Source organism: Saccopteryx bilineata, chromosome 1 (assembly GCF_036850765.1).
Source record: "Saccopteryx bilineata isolate mSacBil1 chromosome 1, mSacBil1_pri_phased_curated, whole genome shotgun sequence".
Lineage (NCBI taxonomy): Eukaryota > Metazoa > Chordata > Mammalia > Chiroptera > Emballonuridae > Saccopteryx > Saccopteryx bilineata.
In genome coordinates this window covers 279487415-279511873 of record NC_089490.1, presented here as the reverse complement: position 1 = coordinate 279511873, position 24459 = coordinate 279487415, and the positions used below count along the sequence as shown (strand labels likewise).

Here is a 24459-nt window from a genome sequence, read left to right as displayed (position 1 = left end):
GTTAACATATCATGCAATTCAAGGTTCCATGTCTTATTTAATCATTAGTATAATTTTTGTATTCTGTCGCTTGTAAATAGACATGTTACTTTTTGAATGTTTCTACCTTTTGGTTTATGTGACGTGAGTGTGATAGTGATGCTGTCCCGCCTGTTGTGAGGGGGAGGGCTTACACCTGTGCAAACCATTCTGCAGGGTTCCGAAGTGCAGGTCTAGAGAGGAACTGTGGCAGCACTTGCAAACAGAGGCACCTTTCTTGTAAGTATTTACATTTATGCCAAACATATATTGTGGACTTCTTGTACATGTAGTTTGTGTTGAGATCATAGCCCTCGTTTCTTTAGATGAGACACGGAACTCCATGCCAGTTCACTCGGCCCCATTGCTGCACTGCATGTGAAATCTGCGCTGTGGTCCAGTTGACTATGAGGTGTGGACACAACAAGCTTTTTTTTGGAAATGCACATTGATCACCGTTAGGGAAATACTGTTTCAAAAGAAAAGAAACCCACAATTGTGAAATAAATACAAATTTAAGTAACTATTCCCAGACACGTGAGCTCTAAATGGTTGAAAAGTGACTAGGATAAAAGACATTGTGATGACACAAATGAGCCTCCATTATATAACTTTGATTCCCGTTAGTGTAAACAGTTGTGAAGATACTTTCCAGACATTTGTTGTGTTATTTTTCAGTTGGACTTTTGGTGATCAAGAAAGTATAAATAGGTAACTGACTCTTTAAGTTTACTCAGGATTTAAAAACAAACAAACAAAAAAACACACGCAATTAAGTTTGGAATATACACCTGGAAAAGTAATGTGGAAATACTTGAGATAGAGCAAGCATGTATTCTGTGTCTCATGGAACTACCTGGATTTTCCAGAAATGACACTGATGTCAGACATGTCTAAACACCCCCATTTCGTGCAAGGTCCTTGAATCACACTTCTGCCATTTGCATTTTCCATTAGAAACAGTATTTTTGTGGGTTTCACCATTATTGGTTTGTTCCATCTGCTCCCTTCATATTTTTCTTATTTTAAGTATGCTCGCACAAGAGCAACATTGCCTCACTCCCCTCAAGCCTCATCTCCTCCCTTGTGTGAAACTGTCACCTCTCTTTCCACGTTGTGAGCTCAGAGGGAGTAAAGTGCTTGGTTAAAATGTTAAGACCAAAAACATTGGCAAACTCTTTTTGGTGAAGTCATTTTAATAGTTAAATGTTCATGTGAAATATAATGAACCCGTAGAACTGAAGATTTTCCTTTAAATCAGACAATTTGGTTATCATTAGGACAAATTTGCAATAATGCAAAATGTGTGCAGTACCATTGAGTCACAGGGTAGGTATTTGACATTTTAGTGCAAGACAAGCAGGGTGGCTCCCTCTTCTAGTTCATTTGAATCTGAAGAGGGAGCTTTGGAGAGGGGAACCAAGTTGCTTAGGGTCTTTCAAGTTAATAAAAAAAAATTCTTGGTGTCATTTATCTGGATCCCGGTTAATAACTGATGACATCTAGTTGAGGCACTCAAATGGCCATCCCCTGGGGATGCAGATCCAAAATAAACTGTGGAAATATTTTCACACCCCAGATTAGACATTTACAGACTAATGAGGTCAAACCCCAGCCCAGAAACTCAATGTACAACTCATCGCCCAGCCCTGGGTAATTATGCAGCGTGAGCTCTACATTGCTGATGCCCTCACAGAGGATGGTTGTTTGGGAGATCCCATCTGGTCCCCTCCTTGAGAGGTATGCCCTCCCAACAATCACCATTCATCAAAACAGGCTTCAGATCATCTCTGTGCATTTGTGGCAATTCTCTCCTTGTGATGTTCCCTGGAAGAGTTCCACATGGGAAGCCAACTCATAATGGCAGCTTCTTTATTAAAATATGTGCAGTAGAAATTATGCTAATTAAGCTGCAGTGTAATTATAGACTAGAAAGATTCTTTGCACTCTGAATTAAATTGTTGTAGATAAATGTGCATTAACGTAATAGTGTGTAGCTAATTATGAAAGGTAAGGGAGAGGAAGAGGGGTAATCACTTGCACAGTGTTTTAGAGGTGCTGCTGTCCCAGGCACACACTTCTGTTAAAGAGCAGGGGCCGCTGCGATGAGAGTTCTTCCAGCATTTTTCCCTGATGTTCAAGACTAATTAAAATAGCCACGGTGACTAATTAACTGTTTTAACTCCGTCTGTGGCATTTACTACAGCAGAGAGTTAAATGTGATGACACTGTGCAGCTTTATATCCTATTCCAACTATATCTTGGAGTTAATTCTTTGTTCTTTATTTATGCATCATGTGCATTTATGATAATTATGAAAATGAAGTGAAGATCTATCATCCCAAAGTGATTTTGTTGTGCTCAACTAAAGTTGCATCCTGGGAAATAAATTCTTTTTACTCAGAATTTTAAAAAGCTCAAGTGGTCATCATATGCCTTTTGTTTCAAAGCTATCAATTCAGAAGATCTAAGAGGTACCATCACCATGCTGTGGTTACATGAAGAAAAAGTTAATTATTAAATCTTTTCAGCTAAAACATTCTAAAACCTATCCCTGGCTGCTTGGCATCAGCCCAGCGTATGGATGTCCTGGCTCTGATTCCCAGTCAGGGCTCACAGGAGAAGTGACCATATGCTTCTCCACTTCTCCTGGCCCCCTTCTCTCTCTCTCTCTCTCTCTCTCTCTCTCTCTCCTTCTCTTTCTTCCCCTCCTATAGCAATGGCTCAATTGGTTTGAGGGCATTGGCCCTGGGCACTGAGGATGGCTCCATGGAACCTCTGGCCCAGGTGTTAAAAATAGCTCTGTTGCGAGCATGGTCCCAGATGGTCAGAGCATCAGCCATAGACAGCCAGGTGGATCCTGGTCAGGATGCATGCAGGAGTCTGTTTCTCTTTCTCCCCTCCTCTCACTTGGAAAAGAAGAAGAAGAGAAAGAAAAAAAAAAGAGCTCTAAAACCTGTCAGGAGGTGGGTTTCCTGTGTTCATTGATCAAAGTCACCTGAACCAGCTAAATGAGAGGTACCTTTAAAAATGAAAAAAAACAATACATGTAGGAATGCTGAGTAATTTTTCAACTAATTTCAGAAAACGTAATGTTCACCTCTCATCTGAGCAGAATGGCTTGATACCAATTGAACAGTAATAGAGAGTTCAGAAAGATAAAGGTCCAACAAAGCACTAGGAGTTAAAAGGACAGAATATAAAGAGATCCTTTACACAGGGCGTGGCTGTCCCATCAAAGAGTGTGGCATGATGGAGAGAGGTCCCTTACAGAAAGTATGGCAGTTTAGTGAAAGGAAAGGGCTTGTTTTGTGAGATGTCACAACTCTCTTTTTCTTCTGTTTCCAGAGAACTTTTAAAAATCCCTTTAATGGCTTTTTTTTCCAGCTGGAAAACCAACAAAAATGTTGAGATGTGCATCAAGCTTTTACCGATTCCCATAAAGTCCTGCTGTGTCTCTTCTGTACTTGCACTGTTGATGACTTCAGACACTAATGATCAATAGCCCCAAATTTTCATTGGAATTTCTTAGATCTTTTCTGAGGCATCTGTATGTTCTTTACAATACAAATTTTTAGTCTAGAAATTTAACTTTTGACTTAATAAATTTGAGCCTGTCTTTTTTTTGATTCTGGCATGTCGTCACATTTCTTTTGCCAAGGTAGTTTGGGCACAAGCTTTTTAACTTTCAGCCTCAGTTCCCTCCCCTGTGAACCAGTAGAAACATCAAGTTCTTTCTCAAAGGATTATAACAGGAGGTAGCAAACTATAGCCTATGGGTCAAACTTAGCCCACCACCTAGTTTTTTTTTGTTGTTTTTTTTTTATAATTTTATTTTTTTAATGGGGTGATATCAATAAATCAGGATACATATATTCAAAGATAACAAGTCCAGGTTATCTTGTCGTTCAATTATGTTGCATACCCACCACCCAAAGTCAGATTGTCCTCTGTCACCTTCTATCTTGTTTTCTTTGTGCCCCTCCCCACCCCCTATCCCTCTCCCATTCCCCCCTCCCCCCCGTAACCACCACACTCTTGTCAATGTCTCTTAGTTTCAGTATTATGTCCCACCTATGTATGGAATAATACAGTTCCTGTTTTTTTCTGATTTACTTATTTCGCTTCGTATCATGTTATAAAGATCCCACCATTTTGCTGTAAATGTTCCGATGTCATCATTTCTTATGGCTGAGTAGTATTCCATAGTGTATATGTGCCACATCTTCTTTATCCAGTCATCTATTGATGGGCTTTTTGGTTGTTTCCATGTCCTGGCCACTGTGAACAATGCTGCAATAAACATGGGGCTGCATGTGTCTTTACATATTAATGTTTCTGAGTTTTGGAGATATATACCCAGTAGAGGGATTGCTGGGTCATAAGGTAGTTCTATTTTCAGTTTTTTGAGGAACCACCATACTTTCTTCCATAATGGTTGTACTACTTTACATTCCCACCAACAGTGTATGAGGGTTCCTTTTTCTCCACAGCCTCTCCAACATTTGCTATTACCTGACTTGCTAATAACAGCTAATCGAACAGGTGTGAGGTGGTATCTCATTGCCGTTTTGATTTGCATTTCTCTAATAGCTAAAGAAGATGAGCATCTTTTCATATATCTGTTGGCCATTTGTATTTCTTCCTGGGAGAAGTGTCTATTCATATCCTCTTCCCATTTTTTTATTGGATTGTTTGTTTGTTGTTGAGTTTTATGAGTTCTTTGTATATTTTGGATATTAGGCCCTTATCTGAGCTGTTGTTTGAAAATATCATTTCCCATTTAGTTGGCTTTCTGTTTATTTTGTTATCAGTTTCTCTTGCTGAGCAAAAACTTCTTAGTCTGATGTAGTCCCATTCATTAATTTTTGCCTTCACTTCTCTTGCCATTAGAGTCAAATTCATAAAATGCTCTTTAAAACCCAGGTCCATGAGTTGAGTACCTATGTCTTCTTCTATGTACTTAATTGTTTCAGGTCTTATGTTTAGATCTTTGATCCATTTTGAGTTAATTTTTGTACAGGGAGAGAGACTGTAGTCCAGTTTCATTCTTTTGCATGTGGCTTTCCAGTTTTCCCAGCACCATTTATTGAAGAGGCTTTCTTTTCTCCATTGTGTGTTGTTGGCCCCTTTATCAAAAATTATTTGACTATATATATATGTGGTTTTATTTCTGGACTTTCTATTCTGTTCCATTGGTCTGAGTGTCTATTTTTCTGCCAATACCATGCTGTTTTGATTGTCGTGGCCGTATAATAGAGTTTGAAGTCAGGTATTGTTATGCCCCCAGCTTCATTCTTTTTCTTTAGGATTGCTTTGGCTATTCGGGGTTTTTTATAGTTCCATATAAATCTGATGATTTTTTGCTCTATTTCTTTAAAAAACGTTATTGGAAGTTTGATGGGAATTGCATTAAATTTGTATATTGCTTTGGGTAATATAGCCATCTTGATTATATTTATTCTTCCTAGCCAAGAACAAGGTATATTCTTCCATCTCATTATATCTTTTTCGATTTCCCTTAACAATGGTATATAGCTTTCATTATATAAGTCCTTTACATTCTTTGTTATGTTTATTCCTAAGTATTTTATTTTTTTTTGTTGCAATCGTGAAGGGGATTATTCTTTTGAGTTCCTTCTCAGTTGTTTCATTGTTGGCATATAGAAAGGCTATTGACTTCTGTATGTTAATTTTGTATCCTGCGACCTTACTGTATTGGCTTACTGTTTCTAGTAGTCTTTTTGTGGATTCTTTGGGGTTTTCGATGTATAGGATCATATCATCTGCAAAAAGTGATACCTTTACTTCTTCTTTTCCGATATGGATGCCTTTTATTTCTTTGTCTTGTCTGATTGCTCTGGCTAGAACCTCTAGTACCACATTAAATAAGAGTGGAGAGAGTGGACAACCCTGTCTTGTTCCTGATTTAAGGGGGAAAGCCTTCAGTTTAGTGCCATTTAATATGATGTTAGCTGATGGTTTATCATATATGGCCTTTATCATGTTGAGATATTTTCCTTCTATACCCATTTTGTTGAGAGTCTTAAACATAAAATTGTGTTGTATTTTATCGAAAGCCTTTTCTGCGTCTATTGATAAGATCATGTGGTTTTTGTTCTTTGTTTTGTTGATATGGTGTATTACATTAACCGTTTTACGTATGTTGAACCATCCTTGAGATTCTGGGATGAATCCCACTTGATCATGATGTATTATTTTTTTAATATGTTGTTGTATTCGATTTGCTAGTATTTTGTTTAGTATTTTAGCATCTGTATTCATTAGAGATATTGGTCTGTAGTTTTCTTTTTTTGTGCCATCCTTGCCTGGTTTTGGGATGAGGGTTATGTTGGCCTCATAAAATGTGTTTGGAAGTATTACTTCTTCTTCAGTTTTTTGGAAGACTTTGAGTAGAATAGGAACCAAGTCTTCTTTGAATGTTTGATAAAATTCGCTGGTATAGCCGTCAGGGCCTGGACTTTTATTTTTGGGGAGGTTTTTAATGGTTTTTTCTATTTCTTCTCTACTGATAGGTCTGTTTAGGCTTTCTGCTTCTTCTTGACTCGGTCTAGGAAGGTTGTATTTTTCTAGGAATTTATCCATTTCTTCTAGGTTGTTGAATTTAGTGGCATAAAGTTTTTCATAGTATTCTACAATAATTCTTTGTATATCTACAGTGTCCGTGGTGATTTCTTCTCTTTCATTTTGGATTTTGTTTATATGAGTTCTTTCTCTTTTTTCCTTGGTAAGTCTTGCCAAGGGTTTGTCAATTTTATTGATCTTTTCAAAGAACCAGCTCCTTGTTCTATTAATTTTTTCTATAGTTTTTCTGTTCTCTAATTCATTTATTTCTGCTCTGATTTTTATTATCTCCTTTCTTCGGCTGGTTTTCGGTTGTCTTTGTTCTTCTTTTTCTAGTTCCTTAAGGTGGGAAGTGAAGTGGTTCACTTGGGCTCTCTCTTGTTTGTTCATATATGCCTGAAGCGATATGAACTTCCCTCTTATCACTGCTTTTGCTGCATCCCATAGATTCTGATATGTCGTATTGTCATTTTCATTAGTCTGTATATATCTTTTGATCTCTGCACTTATTTCTTCTTTGACCCATTCATTTTTTAAAAGTATGTTGTTTAGTTTCCACATTTTTGTGGGATTTTTTTCCTCTTTTTTGCAGTTGAATTCTAGTTTCAAGGCTTTATGATCAGAAAATATGCTTGGTACAACTTCAATTTTTCTGAATTTGCTGATGTTGTTTTTGTGGCCCAACATATGGTCAATTCTTGAGAATGATCCATGTACACTGGAGAAAAATGAATACTCAGTCACTTTGGGATGAAATGTCCTGTAGATGTCTATCATATCCAGGTGCTCTAGTGTTTTGTTTAAGGCCACTATGTCTTTGTTGATTCTCTGTTTGGATGACCGATCTAGAGCCGTCAGCGGTGTATTGAGGTCTCCAAGTATGATTGTATTTTTGTCAGTTTTTGTTTTAAGATCAATAAGTAGCTGTCTTATATATTTTGGTGCTCCTTGGTTTGGTGCATATATATTAAGAATTGTTATGTCTTCTTGATTCAGTGTCCCCTTAGCCATTATGAAATGGCCATTTTTGTCTCTGAGTACTTTTCCTGTCTTGTAGTCAGCATTATCCGATATGAGTATTGCTACACCTGCTTTTTTTTTGGATGTTATTTGCTTGGAGTATTGTTTTCCAGCCTTTCACTTTGAATTTGTTTTTATCCTTGTTACTTAGATGAGTTTCCTGTAGGCAGCATACAGTTGGATTTTCTTTTTAATCCATTCTGCTACTCTGTGCCTTTTTATTGGTGAGTTTAATCTGTTTACATTTAGTGTAATTATTGATACTTGTGAGTTCCCTATTACCATTTTATATCTTGCTTTCTGTTAGTTTTGTGTCTTGTTTGATCCTTCTCTTTCGTTTTTCTATCTTTTGTTTTTATTTGGTTGTATTCCATACATCTTTCCTCTGTTGCTATCTTTTTTATCTCATGTGCTTCTGTGGTGGTTTTTTCAATGGTGGTTACCTTTGAGTAATGAAAAGGATCCCTACCCTGTTCATTGTAGCGAACTATTTTGTGAGTACTTTTGCACTCCATCGTCCTTTGCTACTGTTAATCTCCATCTTCTCCCCCTCTTTCTTTTTGTTGTTGTCACAGTTTAAATTTGGTTTTATTGTGTTCTTCTTGGAGCTTTTACTTGTGGCTCTGTTTTTTTTTTGTTCTTTGTATCTGATTGGAGAACCCCCTTTAGTAATTCCTGGAGTGGGGGTTTTCTGATGATAAATTCCCTCATCTTTTCTGTATCTGTGAATGTATTTATTTCTCCTTCGTATTTGAAGGATAGCTTTGATGGGTATAGTATTCGTGGCTAAAAGTTCCTCTCTTTTAGGACTTTAAATATTGGGGTCCACTCTCTTCTAGCTTGTAGAGTTTCTGCTGAGAAATCTGATGATAATCTAATGGGCCTTCCTTTATATGTTGTATTCTTTTTTTCCCTGGCTGCCTTGAGAATTTTTTCTTTGCTGTTGGATTGTGTCAATTTCATTATCATATGCCTTGGAGTAGGTTTGTTGGGGTTAAGAAAACTTGGAGTTCTGTTTGCTTCTTGAACTTGAGGCTTTAGTTCTTTCCACAGGCTTGGGAAGTTCTCATCTATTATTTGTTTGAGTATGTTCTCCATTCCATTTTCTCTCTCTTCTCCCTCTGATATACCTATTATTCTTATGTTATTCTTTTTGATGGAGTCAGATAATTCTTGTAGGGCTATCTCATTTTTTAAAATTTTTGAGTCTCTTTCTTCTTCTCTCTGTTGTGCCTCAAGTTGCTTGTCTTCTATTTCACTAATCCTCTCTTCTATCTGACCTGTTCTATTAGCTAAGCTTGTTACTTCGTTTTTCAGCTCGTGAATTGAGTTTTTCATTTCTGTTTGATTTGTTTTTATAGTTTCAATTTCCTTGGACATATATTCTTTGTGTTCATTGAGTTGTTTTCTGAGCTCCCTATATTGCCTTTCTGTGTTTTCTTGTATATCTCGGAGGATTTTTAGTATTTCTATCTTGAATTCTCTGTCATTTAGCTCCAAGGTTTCCAATATATTAAATTTTTTCTCCATAGATTTTTCCTCATCTAGCTGTGTTACCTCTCTTTCTTTTGTATCCATGATATTCGATTTTCTCTTCCTTAATGGCATCTGAGGGTGGTTTTGTTGATAGTATTAATGAGATTTAATAAAGAATAAAAAGTTAAAAAAATAAAAAAAATCGAAAAGAGTTGTTTTTTTTTTAAAAAAATTAATAATGAAATAAAGAAAAATAAAATAAAATAAAAATTTTAAAAAAAAGGAAATTATTCCCCCCCTCCTTTTTTCCTCTCCTCTCCTCTCCCCTCTTTCTTGAGAAAATCTTGTGGTGGACTGTGAGTTATAACAAACAATGCCTGTGATGGAGGGCCTGAATTGGGGAAAAGTAATAAAGGGGCAAAAAAGAAAAAAAGAAAAAAAAAAAGGAAAAAAAAAAAAAGAGCGTATGGACCCACAAAAAGCAAATAAGGAAAAAATTTGGGTCAAGAATAAAATGATTTGCTTTTAGGTGTTGGTTGTCTAAGAGTTATGATGAGAGGAATAAGAGGAAAATGGAAAAATGGGGGGACAAATTAAAAACTTACTATTGTATTTAGTGGAACAAGAACTAGATAATATGGAGAGCCAGGGATGGGAGCACTGCTAGTGAGTTAAAAAGGTGAAGTAAAAACCCCCCAAAATGCCACAAACATAGGTTTGAGTCCCAGATAAGATAATTTGTTTGTTATTGAGGTTTGAATGAGAGGAGATGTAAAGGAGAAAGGAAGAAACTAATATAGAGGGAGAAAAGAAAGAGAGAGAGAGAAAAAAAAGAGGGAACCACTAAAAGAAGAAAAAAGAAAGGAGAGAGAGAGTTAAGGGTTTTGGAGTGCAACCCTCATAGAGAGAAAGGAAGAGAAGAGAAAAGATAATGGGAGATGTAACACTTATGGGTAGTGTAGTTCAAGGAGAGGAGAGAGTAAGACCGGTAGAGAGTTAATCGGCCAAATTGGAGGAGGAAAAAAAAGTATCAAGAATGAAGATAAGAGAAACAAACAAACAAATATAATAAAATGGGATAGGTTATAAAGTCTGCAGATTATTCTTGATTTTGAGAGGTTATCTTCTTGCTTTTTCTTTTCTCTCCCTCTTCCTGGTCGATGACTCTGTACCCCGGGGTTCTGCCCCTTTGGCACGCTCAGGTAGAGGTTTGCAGTTGATAAGTCTCTATGGCAATGTCATGTATTGTGCTTTAGTCTCGTGGGAGTCGAGGCTCATTAGCATTTATAGGCTCCGACAGTGAGAGAGTCCGTGTTCCTGGAGCCTTTCTCCTAGTCTTTCCTTCCTCAATTAGTAGCCTGATAATCCAGCTATGGGGTTGCTGCTGCCTCTGCCTGGATAGTAAGAGGCTCAAAGAGCTGGCAACTCCCCACTCTATTTCCACTCAGCACAGGGCTCTGGGTAAGACTCAGTCAGTCAGAGCTGCTAGCATAATCAGGCGGGCTTTCCGCCGACTCAAAGACCTCTGGCTCTGCCACTCTGTCCGGTAACACAAGCGGGCGCCCACTTCTGGGGGGCGCTTGGAGGAAACTCTCACTCACTGTCTGCGACCAGGATATCCAGCCAGCAGTCTCACGCTCTGAGTGAAACCCCCAACCGCAGGGAAAAGTTGCAGCGTTGGAATTGAGTCTCGCTCCGTCCCCGTGCGCGGCTTTTGCAAGGCGCTGGGGCGGCTCGAGATTCCGCTTTGGCCCACACAAAGGCCCCTGACTCTGCCCCTCTCTGCGATAACACGGGCGCGCACTGCCGAGGCACTCGGAGGAATCACTCACTCCTTATCTGCGCGCGCAAACCAGGATATGAGGCCGGCCACGGTTCCCTCTGAGTGAAACACCCTCCAGCACGGAAAATCTCCACCGTTGGAATTAGTTCTCACTCCCTCCCGTGCGTGGCTTTCCCAGGGCGCTGGGGCTGCCCAGAGACTCTGTCCTCGGCCCACAGAAAGGCCTCTGACCCTGCCTCTCCGTGGGGCAACACGGGCACCCACTCTCGGGGCCTAGGAAGAAATTCTCGCCCACTAACTGTGCACCAACCAGGAGACCAGGTAAAATGGCTGCTCCGCTTGTCTTTCTTTGTTTGGGTTTGGCGCGAGTGTTAGCTTGTATTGCCCGGGTTGCCACAGGATCAGATTTTCCTCGGCTTTGATCCATGTGCCACAGCCTGGTTCGGCCGTTTGTGCCGCAGCGGCCTGGATCTATTCACCCCCTTTGCCCGCCTCAGTTTCTATATTCACAGTTACCAGAGAAAGCCGCCCTGTTTAGGTTAGTGAGGAAGGCGGAGCATTTCTTACTCCCTATTTCCTTCGGGGTTTGGTTATATATTTAGCCAATTTTTCACTCAATCATACCTTTGGGTGTATTGCGAAGCATCTGGAAGCTCCAAGTATAGGTTTTTCTGTTTCTGGTTGAAGATCTTGTTGAGTTTTGGGGGAGATTTATCGGTATCGCTTCCTACCCCGCCATTACTCTGACCCCACCACCTAGTTTTGTAAATACAGTTTTATTAGAATACAGCCATGCTCATTTTTACTTTTCACCTTGAGCTATAGCTGCAGACTTGAGTAGTTGCAACAGAGCCTACGTGGCCAGCAAAGCCTAAAATATTTATTTTCTGTCCCTTAACCGAAAAGGTTTTCTGTTCCCTAGCTTAGAATATTAAATGTGTGTGTTTGTGTATGAAACATATATAAGCTTATATGTATATGTATGGGCATGTATATAAAGATGTTAGCATAATACTTGACACATTGAGGACATTCTTTATACATTGTCAACTTTAAATGTTATTTGTTGTCCAGTTTTACTTTGTTGTTAGAAAATTGGTTGTGAAGAAAACATTGATGAGCTACCATTAAACCATCAGATTTATCACAATTAAAACATTTTTCAGCCCTGGCCAGTTGGCTCAGGGGTAGAGCGTTGGCCTGGCTTGTGGATGTCCCTGGTTTGATTCCCAGTCAGGGCACACAGGAGTAGTAACCATTTGCTTCTCCAACCCTCCCCCTCCCCCTTCTCTCTCTCTCTCTCTCTCTCTCTTCTCCTCCCCCAGCCATGGCTTGTTTGGAGCAAGTTGGCCCTGGGTGCTGAGCATGGCTCCATGTCCTTGCCTAAGGTGCTTAAAAAGAAAATAGCTTGGTTGCTTAGCAACAGAGCAACAGCCTCAGATGGGCAGAGCATGGCCCCATAGGAGACTTGCCGGGTAGATCCAAATCTGGGTACCTGCAGGAGTCTGTCTCTGCCTCCCTGCTTCTCACTTAAGAAAAAAAAAACTCATATCCTGGCCAGATATCTCAGTTGGTTAGCTCGTAATACCAAAATACCATGTCATCCTGACATCCCAAGGTTGTGGGTTTGATCCCCTGGTCAGGGCACATATAAGAGAAAACCAGTGAAGTCATAAATAAGTGGAGCAACAAATTGATCTCTCTTTCTTTCTCTGTCTCTCTCTCTTCCTTTCTCTCTCTAAAATCAGTCAGTCATTCAGTAAAATGTCTTCATTTTAGGACAATTTCCAAGTAACTTAAAAGAGTGTGTGTCTTGTATTATCTTAGGAGATGGTCTTTCAGATGTGGCCACAACGGGAGACAGAAGAGTGCTCAGGAAAATGAAGTTTATTACAGTCACAAGTCCTTGGGACGAGGGGCCTGGCACACCCGGTGGCCAAATGGCAGGCACCAGAGTGAACAGGAGGCAGAAGACAGGAGGAGCAAGTTAGCACTAAGGCAAAAGACAAGGCAGGACAGGGTGTACAGTTCAGGATTAGCTAGTCGGATTAATTTCAGTGGGCTCTAAACTCTAGGGATGGTTCCTGTTGTCTGGGCTTGGCCCACGGGTGATTAAAGCAGAGGAATGTTGTTCTAATGTCGACATTCTATGGTGTAGAGGTGGGTAGAAGAGGCCAGGCCCTGATGGGTTACTCTGCATATCAAAGACATTCTCCAGACTAGGCCCTTTGTTATTTTTAAAACCTGGCTATCCCCTTGGAGAGATTTGGGAAGTCCCGAGAGGCTGTTACATGTCTGCAATCCAGCAGCCTCTCACGGCATTCTGATGAGGATACTGAAGGGGCTGAAATGGGCCTCACCAGTGTGTGCTTTCACAGCATGTGGCTCATTCGGAGCTGAAGGCCATGGAGACCATGAGGGCTCAGGAAAAACTCCTGTCCCTCCCTTGACTACTTAGAAGAATTTAAAGTAGGGGCCTCACTCATAATAAAAGTTAGCACCAGAGATAACTTTTTATGACCTACTTATATGACATGGCAAACAACTGAACATCTGTTCTTGCTTCTTGCAGTTTATCTGGACTCTCAGATGGGCTTAATAGTTTAATCAATCAGAAGTATGTTCAAATCTGTGAAAGAGAATGAATCCTGCTTCTCCTAACTCAGAGAAATATTTCATAGGTCTTACACATTTCTACTTAGTTATAAAAACACACATTCTTGACAAAATCTTCTGATTTTTATTTTTACATCCACTGACGCAGAACAAATCTGAATGCGCTCCTAACTGGAGGAAATACACATTTCCTGAAAGCCAGCTCTGGGAACTTGCCTCTGAGCACAGTCTGCACCTCTCATACTTACTGAAAGGAAAATCAGACACCCCCTGAAAAATCACTAGAAAATTTGAGTGTGCTCAGTTCTACCATACAAAAGAACAACAGTGTTCCTTGCACTACCTATGACTAAATTTCTCCTTTGGTTCCGCAAGCTTTCTTAACCATCCCTGAGAACCACAGCCATAGTAGGGGTAGGCTCTGCTCCGTGTAGCCAGCAAAGGGTACGGACTCGTTGAAACCCGAGGTGACTCTTGGAGTTTCCTTTCACCAACTTTGGGCAAGTCACATAAACTCTCTGAACCTCAGTCTCCTCATCTATAGAGTAAAGATAATTATAGACCCTCCCTCAGACTCATTGAGAAGAAAACCACAATGTCTGACCGCCCTAGGGCATTCAAACCTAGAAAGAGACACTTGTTGCCTTCACCTGAGAGCAAAACTTTGATGCCACTGAATGAGTGTGCCTTCTGTGGCTAGCATGCCCCTCACGTGATTTCTTGTTTGGCACCCAAGTCCGTAGACCCCGGCAGAGACCTTGGAGAAAGTCAGGAAATGGGCATGAAGATGTCCTTCAAAGTCAAATGCAAGAATGAAAACTTTAACAGCAATTTGGACAGTGAAGAACATGCCTAATATAAGTGCTTGCAGTAATTCCACTGCCAGTAACGTGGTATTTTTGTCATGAGCATTGCATGATTACATTGTACTCTGTATCTGCTCTTGCTAAGGTTAAAAAAGAAGGTGGCAATTTTAAATGTTAGTATCTTTCCCAAAGTCTGTCATAAGCATCTTTTAAATATAGGAAGAATCATTAAGGAATGTTGTGATTTAGGTCTTTAAAAGTCATAAATAATACATTTCAAATATTCACCAAAGGAAAAATTGTTACACATGAGGAAGAATATTTTCCCAAACAAGCATTTATGTTTCATTTAACTTACCAACGGTGTCACTTAATTGAAATTTCGAATTTAAATCTTAGAAGATAAATTTCCTATTTCTATATGCATGAGCTCCCCTTTTCCCGGTAGTTATTCATTGTGCTAAATTCTTTATTTAGGTTTAGGTCACAGCTTTTGGAAGGACCTCCATTTAACACTGTTCCCAAACTGTGTTCTGGGGTGCCCCAGGGGGACACCACAAACTTAGAGGGACTCCTCAGGATAGTGTAAGTTGTGAAAAGAAACATCACTTCTCTCAGCCACCAAATGAAAGCATGAGCTCAAATCAGTTTAGTTTCAGAATTCAATTGCGTCACATTCCTTTTGATGATGTCATAACTTTGCAAGAGCTTTCTTTCATAGAAAGCAAAGACCTTGTGAAAATCAATATGAAAGGAATTGAAGACAGTCAAGTCTGATTCCAAGCATTGGGAAGTTGTGCGGTGCCCCAGAAGGGACTAACTTGTGAAACACAGATAATCCCTAGTTGTTTGGACCTGACTACCTAATAAATGGAACTGTCAGGCATTTCTTTTGGCCCAGGGTCACATACAAATCTTACAAACGGTCTTGTGAGCCAGTATAGTTTGGGAACCTCTGCAGTGATATACAGTCAGGCTCCACCCATTTATTGTGTTTGGTCACTTCTCATGAAGAAAAAATAAATCTGTGCAACAGTTAGTTTTTGAGTTTGCACTCTTGAAATCCAAACGATTTCTTTCCTTGTGGTTTTTGTTTGCTGCTGTAATGAGAACTTAAAATGTTTTTCCAGTGACTAAAAAGTGCTTAATGAAGGAACCATAATTCTTAATTAGTGAAAAAGATAAAAGAAATAATGTGTGCTTTTTTATTTGCATAAATAAAACTATATTTATCCTCCACTCGCTCCTTTTCCTGTAATCAGGCCTGTTCCATTTGCCTTCTCTGCCCATTTTTCCCATTTCAAATTATAAAGATCTGTGATGGCAATAACAGAAAATATCTTTAAATTCATTGCAAACTTTCCAATTAATTTTCAAATTAATCACAGCTATTCTACTGAGAGTTAGGTGACACAAAGGTAATAAAAGCCTCATCTAAGACTTTATCAATGGGTAGAAATTAAAGGTAATTGGACACTATTATCTTGAAATGAATACCTTCTTTTTTTGTTACTGCACTTTAAAAAGAAGCTTACTAATGCATTCAGTTGCACAGATATGAAATCTTCCAGTAGAACGGCTTTCAGCTGTCCTCTCCGTACCCCTTTCATCCATGATCTGTAAGGGCTAATAAATATTCATTGTTAGTTATTTTATTCAAAACGGAAGGCAGTATATCCTCTACATTTTATATTTAGAAACATCTAGACACCAGAAATGAGAGTAAATTAAAACTTTTATAGCAAAAGTACTGTGAAACATGGTAAAAGAAAATACCTATGGATATAATTTATTTATTTTTTCTGAAGTGAGAATCTGGGAGGAGAGGCAGACAGTCAGACTCCCGCGTGCACCTGACTAGGATCCACTTGGCATGCCCACCAGGGGGCGATGCTCGGTCCCTCTGGGGCATTGCTTCACTGCAATCGGAGCCATTCTAGCACCTGAGGCACAGGCCATGGAGCCATCCTCAGTGTCCGGGCCAACTTTGCTCCAATGGAGCCTTGGCTGCAGAAGAAGAAGAGAGAGACAGAGAGGAAGGAGAGGGTGAGGGGTGGAGAAGCAGATGGGTGCTTCTCCTGTGTGCCCTGGCTGGGAATCAAACCGAAGACTTCCACATACTGAGCTGACACTCTACCACTGAGCCAACCAGCCAGGGCCTAGAATTCATTTTTTAATTTAAGGTCTAGAAATAAGAAGTTGTTGTGAATGGCCACTTGGACACTCGTTCTTTTTATCTAATATTAAGAAGTGTGCCCACTGAAAGTTCTCAGCTCTCCAATGGATACAAAAGAATTGCTAAGATAAAAAGTGAGCCACTCTCCAGCAATCCCATTCTAAGGTAGATACCCCAAAGAATTGATGTCAGGGACTTAGATAATTGTACAACCAGCAGTGGGATTCAGCAGGTTCTCACCAGTTTGACAGAACCGATACCTAATTTTTGGTTGAGTTCAGGGAACTGGTTGTTAAAATGGCACTTGTAATTAGGATTCTCTCTAAGGTGAGTGCCTGGGAAGCTGCCCAATGTGGAAACCACAAATTTACATTCTTTGTTCATCTGTGCAATAGCGTATTCCAAGCACCTATAGTAATGTTCATTCCATCCATAGGAGAAAAAAATTGCAAGTAAGGATGCCAATCAAAGAACAATATGGAATTGTCTTAAATAACAGTTTTATTGTTTTTTGTCAGGTATTATTTAATATTTTTCATTAATATCTTAAAACTATTATAACATTATCTAGTTTTATATACCTCTTTTATTGTTCTTATTTAAGTGTTAAATGCATGAAATAATAAACTAAAAAATTGTGCCCAAAATATTCATAGCTTTTTTGTAATTCCTTTAAGGGCAAAGTGAACCAACAGCCCTAGACAAGTGTGTTTTCAACATGGACACTCATAACTGTAGACCTAACTAAATGTCTCTAATTTTTGTGTTTGTTTGTTTGTTTCTAGCAGCTAAGCAACCATACCAAAAGTTTCTCCCATCCCTGATGCATTTCATAGAACAAAACAAAACAAAACAAAAAATGCTAAGCACATAATCAATGAAGTTACTAATCAGTCATTGCATTTGAATGTCAGACTTGCTGTCTATAAGATTTCCAAATAACCAGTCAATGGCACAGAAAAAGTTTGACTATCACTTCATGAGACAGTAATGATTTCTTCCCTTCCCTTTCCTTTTATTTTTGCTTGTAGTTTTGGTATCTTGTTGACAAAGCTTAAGAACATCATTTTAATCCCCAGAATGACTCTTCTGCAAAGGCAGCCATCCATAAAGAAATGCTTATCTTTGACACCTTCCCTCTGACTGTGAGGCCTAGATCTCCTCACTGGCAGCTCCATGTCTTGTGGCCAAGAAAGAGAAGAGTAAACCCTGGCAGCTGGAAGCTGACCAGGCATCCACAGCTAGGTCTTGATGTTCTTAAGTGTAAACAGTTTCACTAACAGCATCACACAAGGCATCACACACTGATGGTGATGGAGCAAGACAGAAACCAGACCCCTCCATAATTATGTCAGAACACAGGCAAACATAAATGTTGTCTGAATCACAGAACTGCTGAAAATACCCACCTGTTCTGGCTTACTTGGAATGCCTGCTATTCCTTCACCATGTTTAAACCTTGTTCTGTTATCCCCTCCCTCTAGATAAGAATCTTTAACAGAGGTCCCCAAACTATGGCCCGCGGGCCACATGCGGCTCCCTGAGGCCATTTATCCGACCCCGCCGCACTTCTGGAAGGGGCACCTCTTTCATTGGTGGTCAGTGAGAGGAGCAAAGTTCCCATTGAAATACTGGTCAGTTTGTTAATTTAAATGTATTTGTTCTTTATTTTAAATATTGTATTTGTTCCCGTTTTGTTTTTGTTTTTTTTTACTTTAAAATAAGATATGTGCAGTGTGCATAGGGATTTGTTCATAGTTTTTTTTTATAGTCCGGCCCTCCAACGGTCTGAGGGACAGTGAACTGGCCCCCTGTGTAAAAAATTTGGGGACCCCTGATCTTTAAGATACTCAGTCACAGAATTTCCCTGACATCCTGGTAGCCACCAATCTAGAACGAGGACTTGCTCCCTTGAATCTTCCCCAAAGCACCAAACACAAGTCCAAATTCTAGTTAATTCTAATATCATCTTATTGAAATTCCTCACAGTCCCATAGTGTGGGTTCTTTTTTATTGTTAGGAGCGTTAAGTCCAGCTTTGTTCAGTCACAGGTGGGATTTCAGTGATCTTGGGTGCATGGTACTGACATGACTAGCAGCTTGTTTTGTGAAGTATATGCTTCCTGAATACCACCCTCTTACACCATATGACCGTATATCCATATAAGATATTAATCCATGAACCAATAAGAATAACTGTTCTCTTCCTTCTTAGTAACATGCATTTTATATTAGATAATTCTGCTCCCACACCATTGCTTATGACAAACCAAAGGCAAGAACCAATGTTTGAAACTAGAGGCATGCAGAGCAGACTGATAATGAGATATCGGTTCAATGTAACTTTTAATAAACTTCAAACTAGAGAGTTGACCACAAGGTTCCATGCTCTGACTTACTTACTTGTGACCATGGTCAAGTCACTAAATAGTCTGACCTGACTTCTGACTCTACACAGTACACATGGGTAATGCTGGGTAAGGAGCCTTCCCGTTCTACAGTATGAATAGGATCAAGTACAATGCATTTGTTAAAAATATCTTTAAATACCCTTTCACGTGGTACCTTTCTAGGTCATATGTTGTTAGAGTTTACTAAGATTTTCTTTAACCCTTTGAGTAGTACAAACATTCATGTACGTCCTCACTCAAAGGGTTAACAAAAAACTCACTACTCTAAGGGTTAAAAGAGGTGTCTCTGTTCAATGTTATCTGAAATCAATTGAGTTGTGATACTTTGAGGAACTAAGGTGACAAAGATGAAATCATGTACCTGACACATGATACAAAACACTTGTAGAACTAAAATCAACCATGGATATCACTAAGTAATTGCTATCACCAAGACTGCACTCTGGTTAGCAATCAGCCCTCACAGCTAACATTGTAAAGACACCGTGACAGGTACACGGACAGGTTCTCACTTCCAGAAACACAGAGTCTAGTGCGGAAAATGAGACAGTGTTCTCGTATTTGAATGTGTCTACTCTATAAATGTGGCTTCTCTCAGAAGTCAGAATGTTTTCAGAAACAGAATCATTAAAAGCACTATTTTTGTTTTTTCACAGAGAACTGTCAAGTGATATGGTTACCTAATTTATAAGAAAGGGTGCTTCAGTCTGTGATGTATACACAGTGTATTTCCAGTCTGTGATTTAACACTGAGTTCTCTTTTCTATATATAACATACGTGTACACACACGTGTATGCACGCATGTGCATATGCACACACACTAAAACTTTTGAGGGCGATGGGGGTCTTTGTGCCTTTTTCTCAAATTCCTAATCTAATCCTGAGCCAAAGCCTTGATCTTCTTCTGACATCAACAGGTTAATATTGTTGCTTAAGCAGGCTTGACTCATGTGCCCTTTAACCCAGGTCTTGGCCACCAAATCCCACTCAAGGTTCAAAGGTCCAGGTGATTTTCTAAGAAGCATTATGAGCAGTTAACTTTAAAATAGGTTCATAGTCATAGAATATAAACATTTTCCATAAAGTCTTTATGGCTTACAGGGTAAAGTTTACGTATAACAATTTGTCGGTTTTTTCCGTCTGGGCTCTTATCAGCAAAAAGAGCCTGTTAAAATTCCCAGAGCAACTTAATTCTTACATGTATGAAATACTTTTTTTATTATGGAATATATTTTTATTGAAAAAGTTTAGTTGCATTAAATAGTAAATAAATAGTATTTTAAAGTTAATTAATACCAAATCAGCATTACAATGCAATTGATAATACAGAGGATCCTTGGGTGACAAAACAGTTTCATTCCTACAATAGTGATGTAACCCAAATTTTGGTGTAAGTCGAAACACACCCTAGCCTAAGTCACTTACGTATCCTAACACGTTCGTAAAGTCATAATCTAGAACATAAACACACAACTTAGCCACAGAAAAGGGAAAAGGACATAAATATACTGCACTGTACACTGTATTGTGCATTCTTCTGCTGATGCAACCAAACTTGTTCGCCCCCGTAGTACATAAGTGTGATGCTTATGGCGTAAGCTGAAACACTAACAGCTCATTTTTTAAAAAGTTTTTATGGTAGTGAGCATCGTAAACTCAAAATGTCATCTTTCGAGCCTGTCGTAACCTGAGGACTCCGTTTTCTTTGAATCTAATACAAAGAATTACAATAGCTGGGTCCTCAGTAGAAGCAAAGCTTCACTGGTACTTAAACTATATACATGATTTAAAATGATAAATAATAACATAAATTCTAGCTAATCATTTTACATTATTTTTCCTCTTTATGCCTAATAAACTTAGAGAAGTCCATTGCTTGGCTGAGATTAATTTTTAGTACCCATAATAATTCAGAAATAACCAATTTCTCATTACTTTACTGTTTTCACTTCAGCAGAAAACCTGCTAGATGAAATTGGTCCTTCTTATTCTGAAGTAATAGATGTCAGTCCCCAAGATGGAGTCCTAGTCTGACCAACCCACTCACTGGCCCCAGTGTGGGCCTGAGAGATGAGGTGGAACATTGGGTGGAGAGACGAAGAGAGGGTGCCTATCAGAGGGGTTTACTGAGCAATTCTCTCCCATGTTCATGTACAACACATAGAAGTCATTCTGGCTGTGCCTTCAGAATGCATCCAAACTCCCTTGCTCCTCAGCGCCCTCTGTTGGGCCATCAGAGTTCTTTACCCACTGGTCTTATAACCTTGTCTGACATGCCTGATCCCGGTCTTGTCACTGCTCTCTCTTTCTGAAACATTCCCTGTGCTTGGCACTACCACTACCTTTAGGTCTCCGCTCCAAGGTCATCTTCACAGTGAGGTCTTCATTGTCACTGTATTGACAGTAACAACTCCCATAGTCCACACACCCTCACAGTCTGTATTTTCAGAATTGCCTCAGTTTATCCTGTTTTATTTTTCTCATTACACTTGTATTAATTTCCTGTGGCTGTACCACAAAGTACAATACATTTCTGTTGTGTTAAGAAATTTCTTTGGTAAAGAAATGTATTCGCTAATAGTTCAGGAGGCCAGGAGACCAAAATCCAGGTATCAGCCAAGCTGATTCCTTCCAGAGGCTCTGAAGGAGAGATGTCTCATGCCTCTCTGCTTGCTTCTGGTGGTGGCCAGCAGTTCTTGGCCTCTCTTGGCTTGTAGCCACATCATTCCAATCTCTGCTTTCATCTTCACATTTCCTTCTCTCTGTGACTGTGTCCTTTTCTGTCTCCTATGGAGACACTCTCGTTGAATCTTAGGCCCACCCTAATTCACTAACCTCTCATCCTGACCCTTAATTATATCTGAAGAGATGTTATTTCAAATAAGGTGACATTCTGAAGTTTCAAGTGAACATGAATTTTGGGGGACACAATTCAACCCAATATATACTATCACTGTCTGACAAATAATAGATTTTGCTCTTCTAATAATGAAACTAGAGTTACCATCAGAGGCTATGTTCCCTGAGGACGGTAAGTTTTGCTCGTTACTATATCCCCAGTGGCTAGATGCCCAGTGGTCACTAAGTGAGCACTGCCTGGAGAAGTCAGTGTTCCATGGCTGACTCCTAAGATGAAGCAGGCAGGTGATAGGGGAAATCCAAGAACTAAAAGTTGAGCTTTCGTAATAGTGGTTTTAGTTATGGTCAGCAGGCTTAATGGTTAATGCAAGTAGAAGCTTTGTTCTAGGAACTGCGATAACTGATCAGGCCTACATGACTTAATGAGATCCATAAGTAATATACCCTTGTACCCCAGGGGACTGCAAGTAGCCCATGATTTGTGCCCCAGGAGTCTGCAAGCAAAGCCATTGTGCTCCAAGGACAGAGTGCTTGCTGTCTATGATCCAATTAACTTTGACTATGACCTGATTAACTCTCCCTTGGAATTCTAAAACTCTTACCTACCCTTTTCTTCCTCTAATAAAAAGGTTGGCTTGGGGTAAGGGGTTGAGACAGCTCTGGAGACATACCGTATCTCCCCATGGATAAGACGCACCTTTATTTAAAAAAAATTTGGGGTCTGAAAACTGGGTACATCTTATACAATGGTTGTAGTTTTTTTTTACTTGCATTTCCCACTTTTTTGCACTTGTTTTTGCGCTCATTGTTGAAGAAAGTGATTTGTCTCAGATACAGATGAGGACAAGTTAATGGATGGGAGTTTTGACAGAGATGAGGATTGGATGAATATTATGATGAATAAAACTTGAGTTCAATAACTATGTAATTTTTTTTTCAAAATTTGGGCCCCAAAGTTAAGGTGTGTCTTATACATGGGAGCATCTTATGTATGGGGAAATGTGCTAACCCCCATCTCCTAGGATCGCCAGCCATCTGTATAAAGTGCTTTCGATGTAAGAAACATCCAAACCTGTAAGAATTTTTATGAGTTTGATTGAGCCAAACTGTCAACAAGTGCAGGAAGCAAAATCTCAACAGGTTGAAAAAATGCTACAGAAAATGGCAGTTTCACCATTTATTTAGTACATCAGAAAAATCAAAGAGCCTGACCTATGGTGGCTCAGTGGATAAAGTGTGCACCTGGAATGCTGAGGTCGCCTGTTTGAAACCCTGGGCTTGACTGGTCAAGGCACATACAGGAAGCGACTACTACAAGCAGATGCTTTCCACTTCTTCCCCCTCTTTCTCACTCTCACTCTCCCTTTCTTCTTCTCTCTATCTGTCTCTCACCCTCTCTCCAAAAAATCAATAAAAAAGAAGAAGAAGAAATCAAAGAGGAAGATGTAAGGGTGTTTCATGAAATCCATTGGTGACAGATTAGGGAGATAGGAGAAAGCAAAGCTGGAAATCTCTGGGATTGGATAAAAGTAAAAGTAATAAATACATACTTACATATGGGCACAGGATAGTTACCAGTTAACATGAAAATAAGAACAATGGAGGGATTTGTGGTTTCTGCTCTAGTGGGGTGGTTATGCCCTGACTGTTATATTTTAAAGGTGTGTTATCAGATACATTATTGTACAATAGATACAAAAGATGACAAGCTCCCTCAAGGTAAGCATGGACATTTGTTAGAAAAAAAATACCTCCCTAGACATGACTACCCACCCTGAACTGCGTTTAGTTAGGAAGTTTTAATTTCAGGTCATCCTGTGTGGTTACACTAGGTCTCTGAGTTTGCAAGGCCACCATGCAGGCCTCCCCGGAGCTTGTCAGGTTCAGCATGTGGCCCCTTTTTCGTCTATAGCACCCATAAAAGATTCAATCCCTGTCTCTTGAAATGGTGACACGCAGCAGGAATTCTGATATTTCTGGTTTCATAGGCAGGTAGCCTGTGGGAATAAGGCCAGAAGTAAAGGATACTGGGTTTTACTAAAATAATCTGAAGGTCAGAGAAGTTGAAGTTCCAGGTAGATAAACAAGAGGAAGTCAGAGCAAATTAATAGAGGAATCTATCTGATGATCAGAAGTCACACAGAGAATTCCTAGAGACATGAATTAGAGGTGGTGCCTCTTGAAATATCTTAAGCATTTCCCTCCACCTCCTTGCCCCAGTGTGGTGGTCTCTTCCAGGCTTAAAAGGGGCTGAGGTCAGATGGGCCTCTGCATTTGTTTCTTAATAATAAATTACCACAAAGTTGATGATTTAAAACAACACACATTCTCTTATAGTCTGAAAGTCAGACTCACTGGACCATAGTCATAGTGTCTGTAGGGCCATGCTGCTGCCAGAGGTTCTAGGGGGAAATCCTTGTTCTTGTCTCTTCCAGCTTCTATAGCTGCAGTCCTTGCATTCCATGGCTCTTGGGACCTTATTCCACCTTCAAAGACAGTAGCACAGCATCTTATTTTCAGTGTTATGTTGCTGTCTTAGTCTGTGCAAAATTAGTTTTTACATACAAAGCCACTACAGGGTTCAGAAATTAGGACCTGGATAACTTGTGGGGGTGGGGGGTGGGGTGGGGGGAGGTATTCAGTTTACCATAGTATCCTAACCAGAGACCCACCGCAGATACTGAGGCAGGTCTAGGGTTCCAAGGTCTT

The 24459-nt window shown here is 39.6% G+C and overlaps 1 protein-coding gene across 7 annotated transcripts in view; it reads left to right on the top strand.

Moving 5' to 3' along the window:
• CTNND2 (catenin delta 2) overlaps nucleotides 1–24459 on the top strand; it is a 985037-nt gene that overhangs the window by 672299 nt on the left and 288279 nt on the right. For 3 of the 7 annotated variants that reach the window (XM_066243686.1, XM_066243666.1, XM_066243694.1), the window contains exon 10: nucleotides 196–258. The exons of the other annotated variants lie outside the window; for them this stretch is intronic. In XM_066243686.1, coding sequence (XP_066099783.1) covers nucleotides 196–258 — 63 coding nt within the window. The remainder of the gene's footprint in view (nucleotides 1–195; nucleotides 259–24459) is intronic. 7 annotated transcript variants of the gene reach the window in all.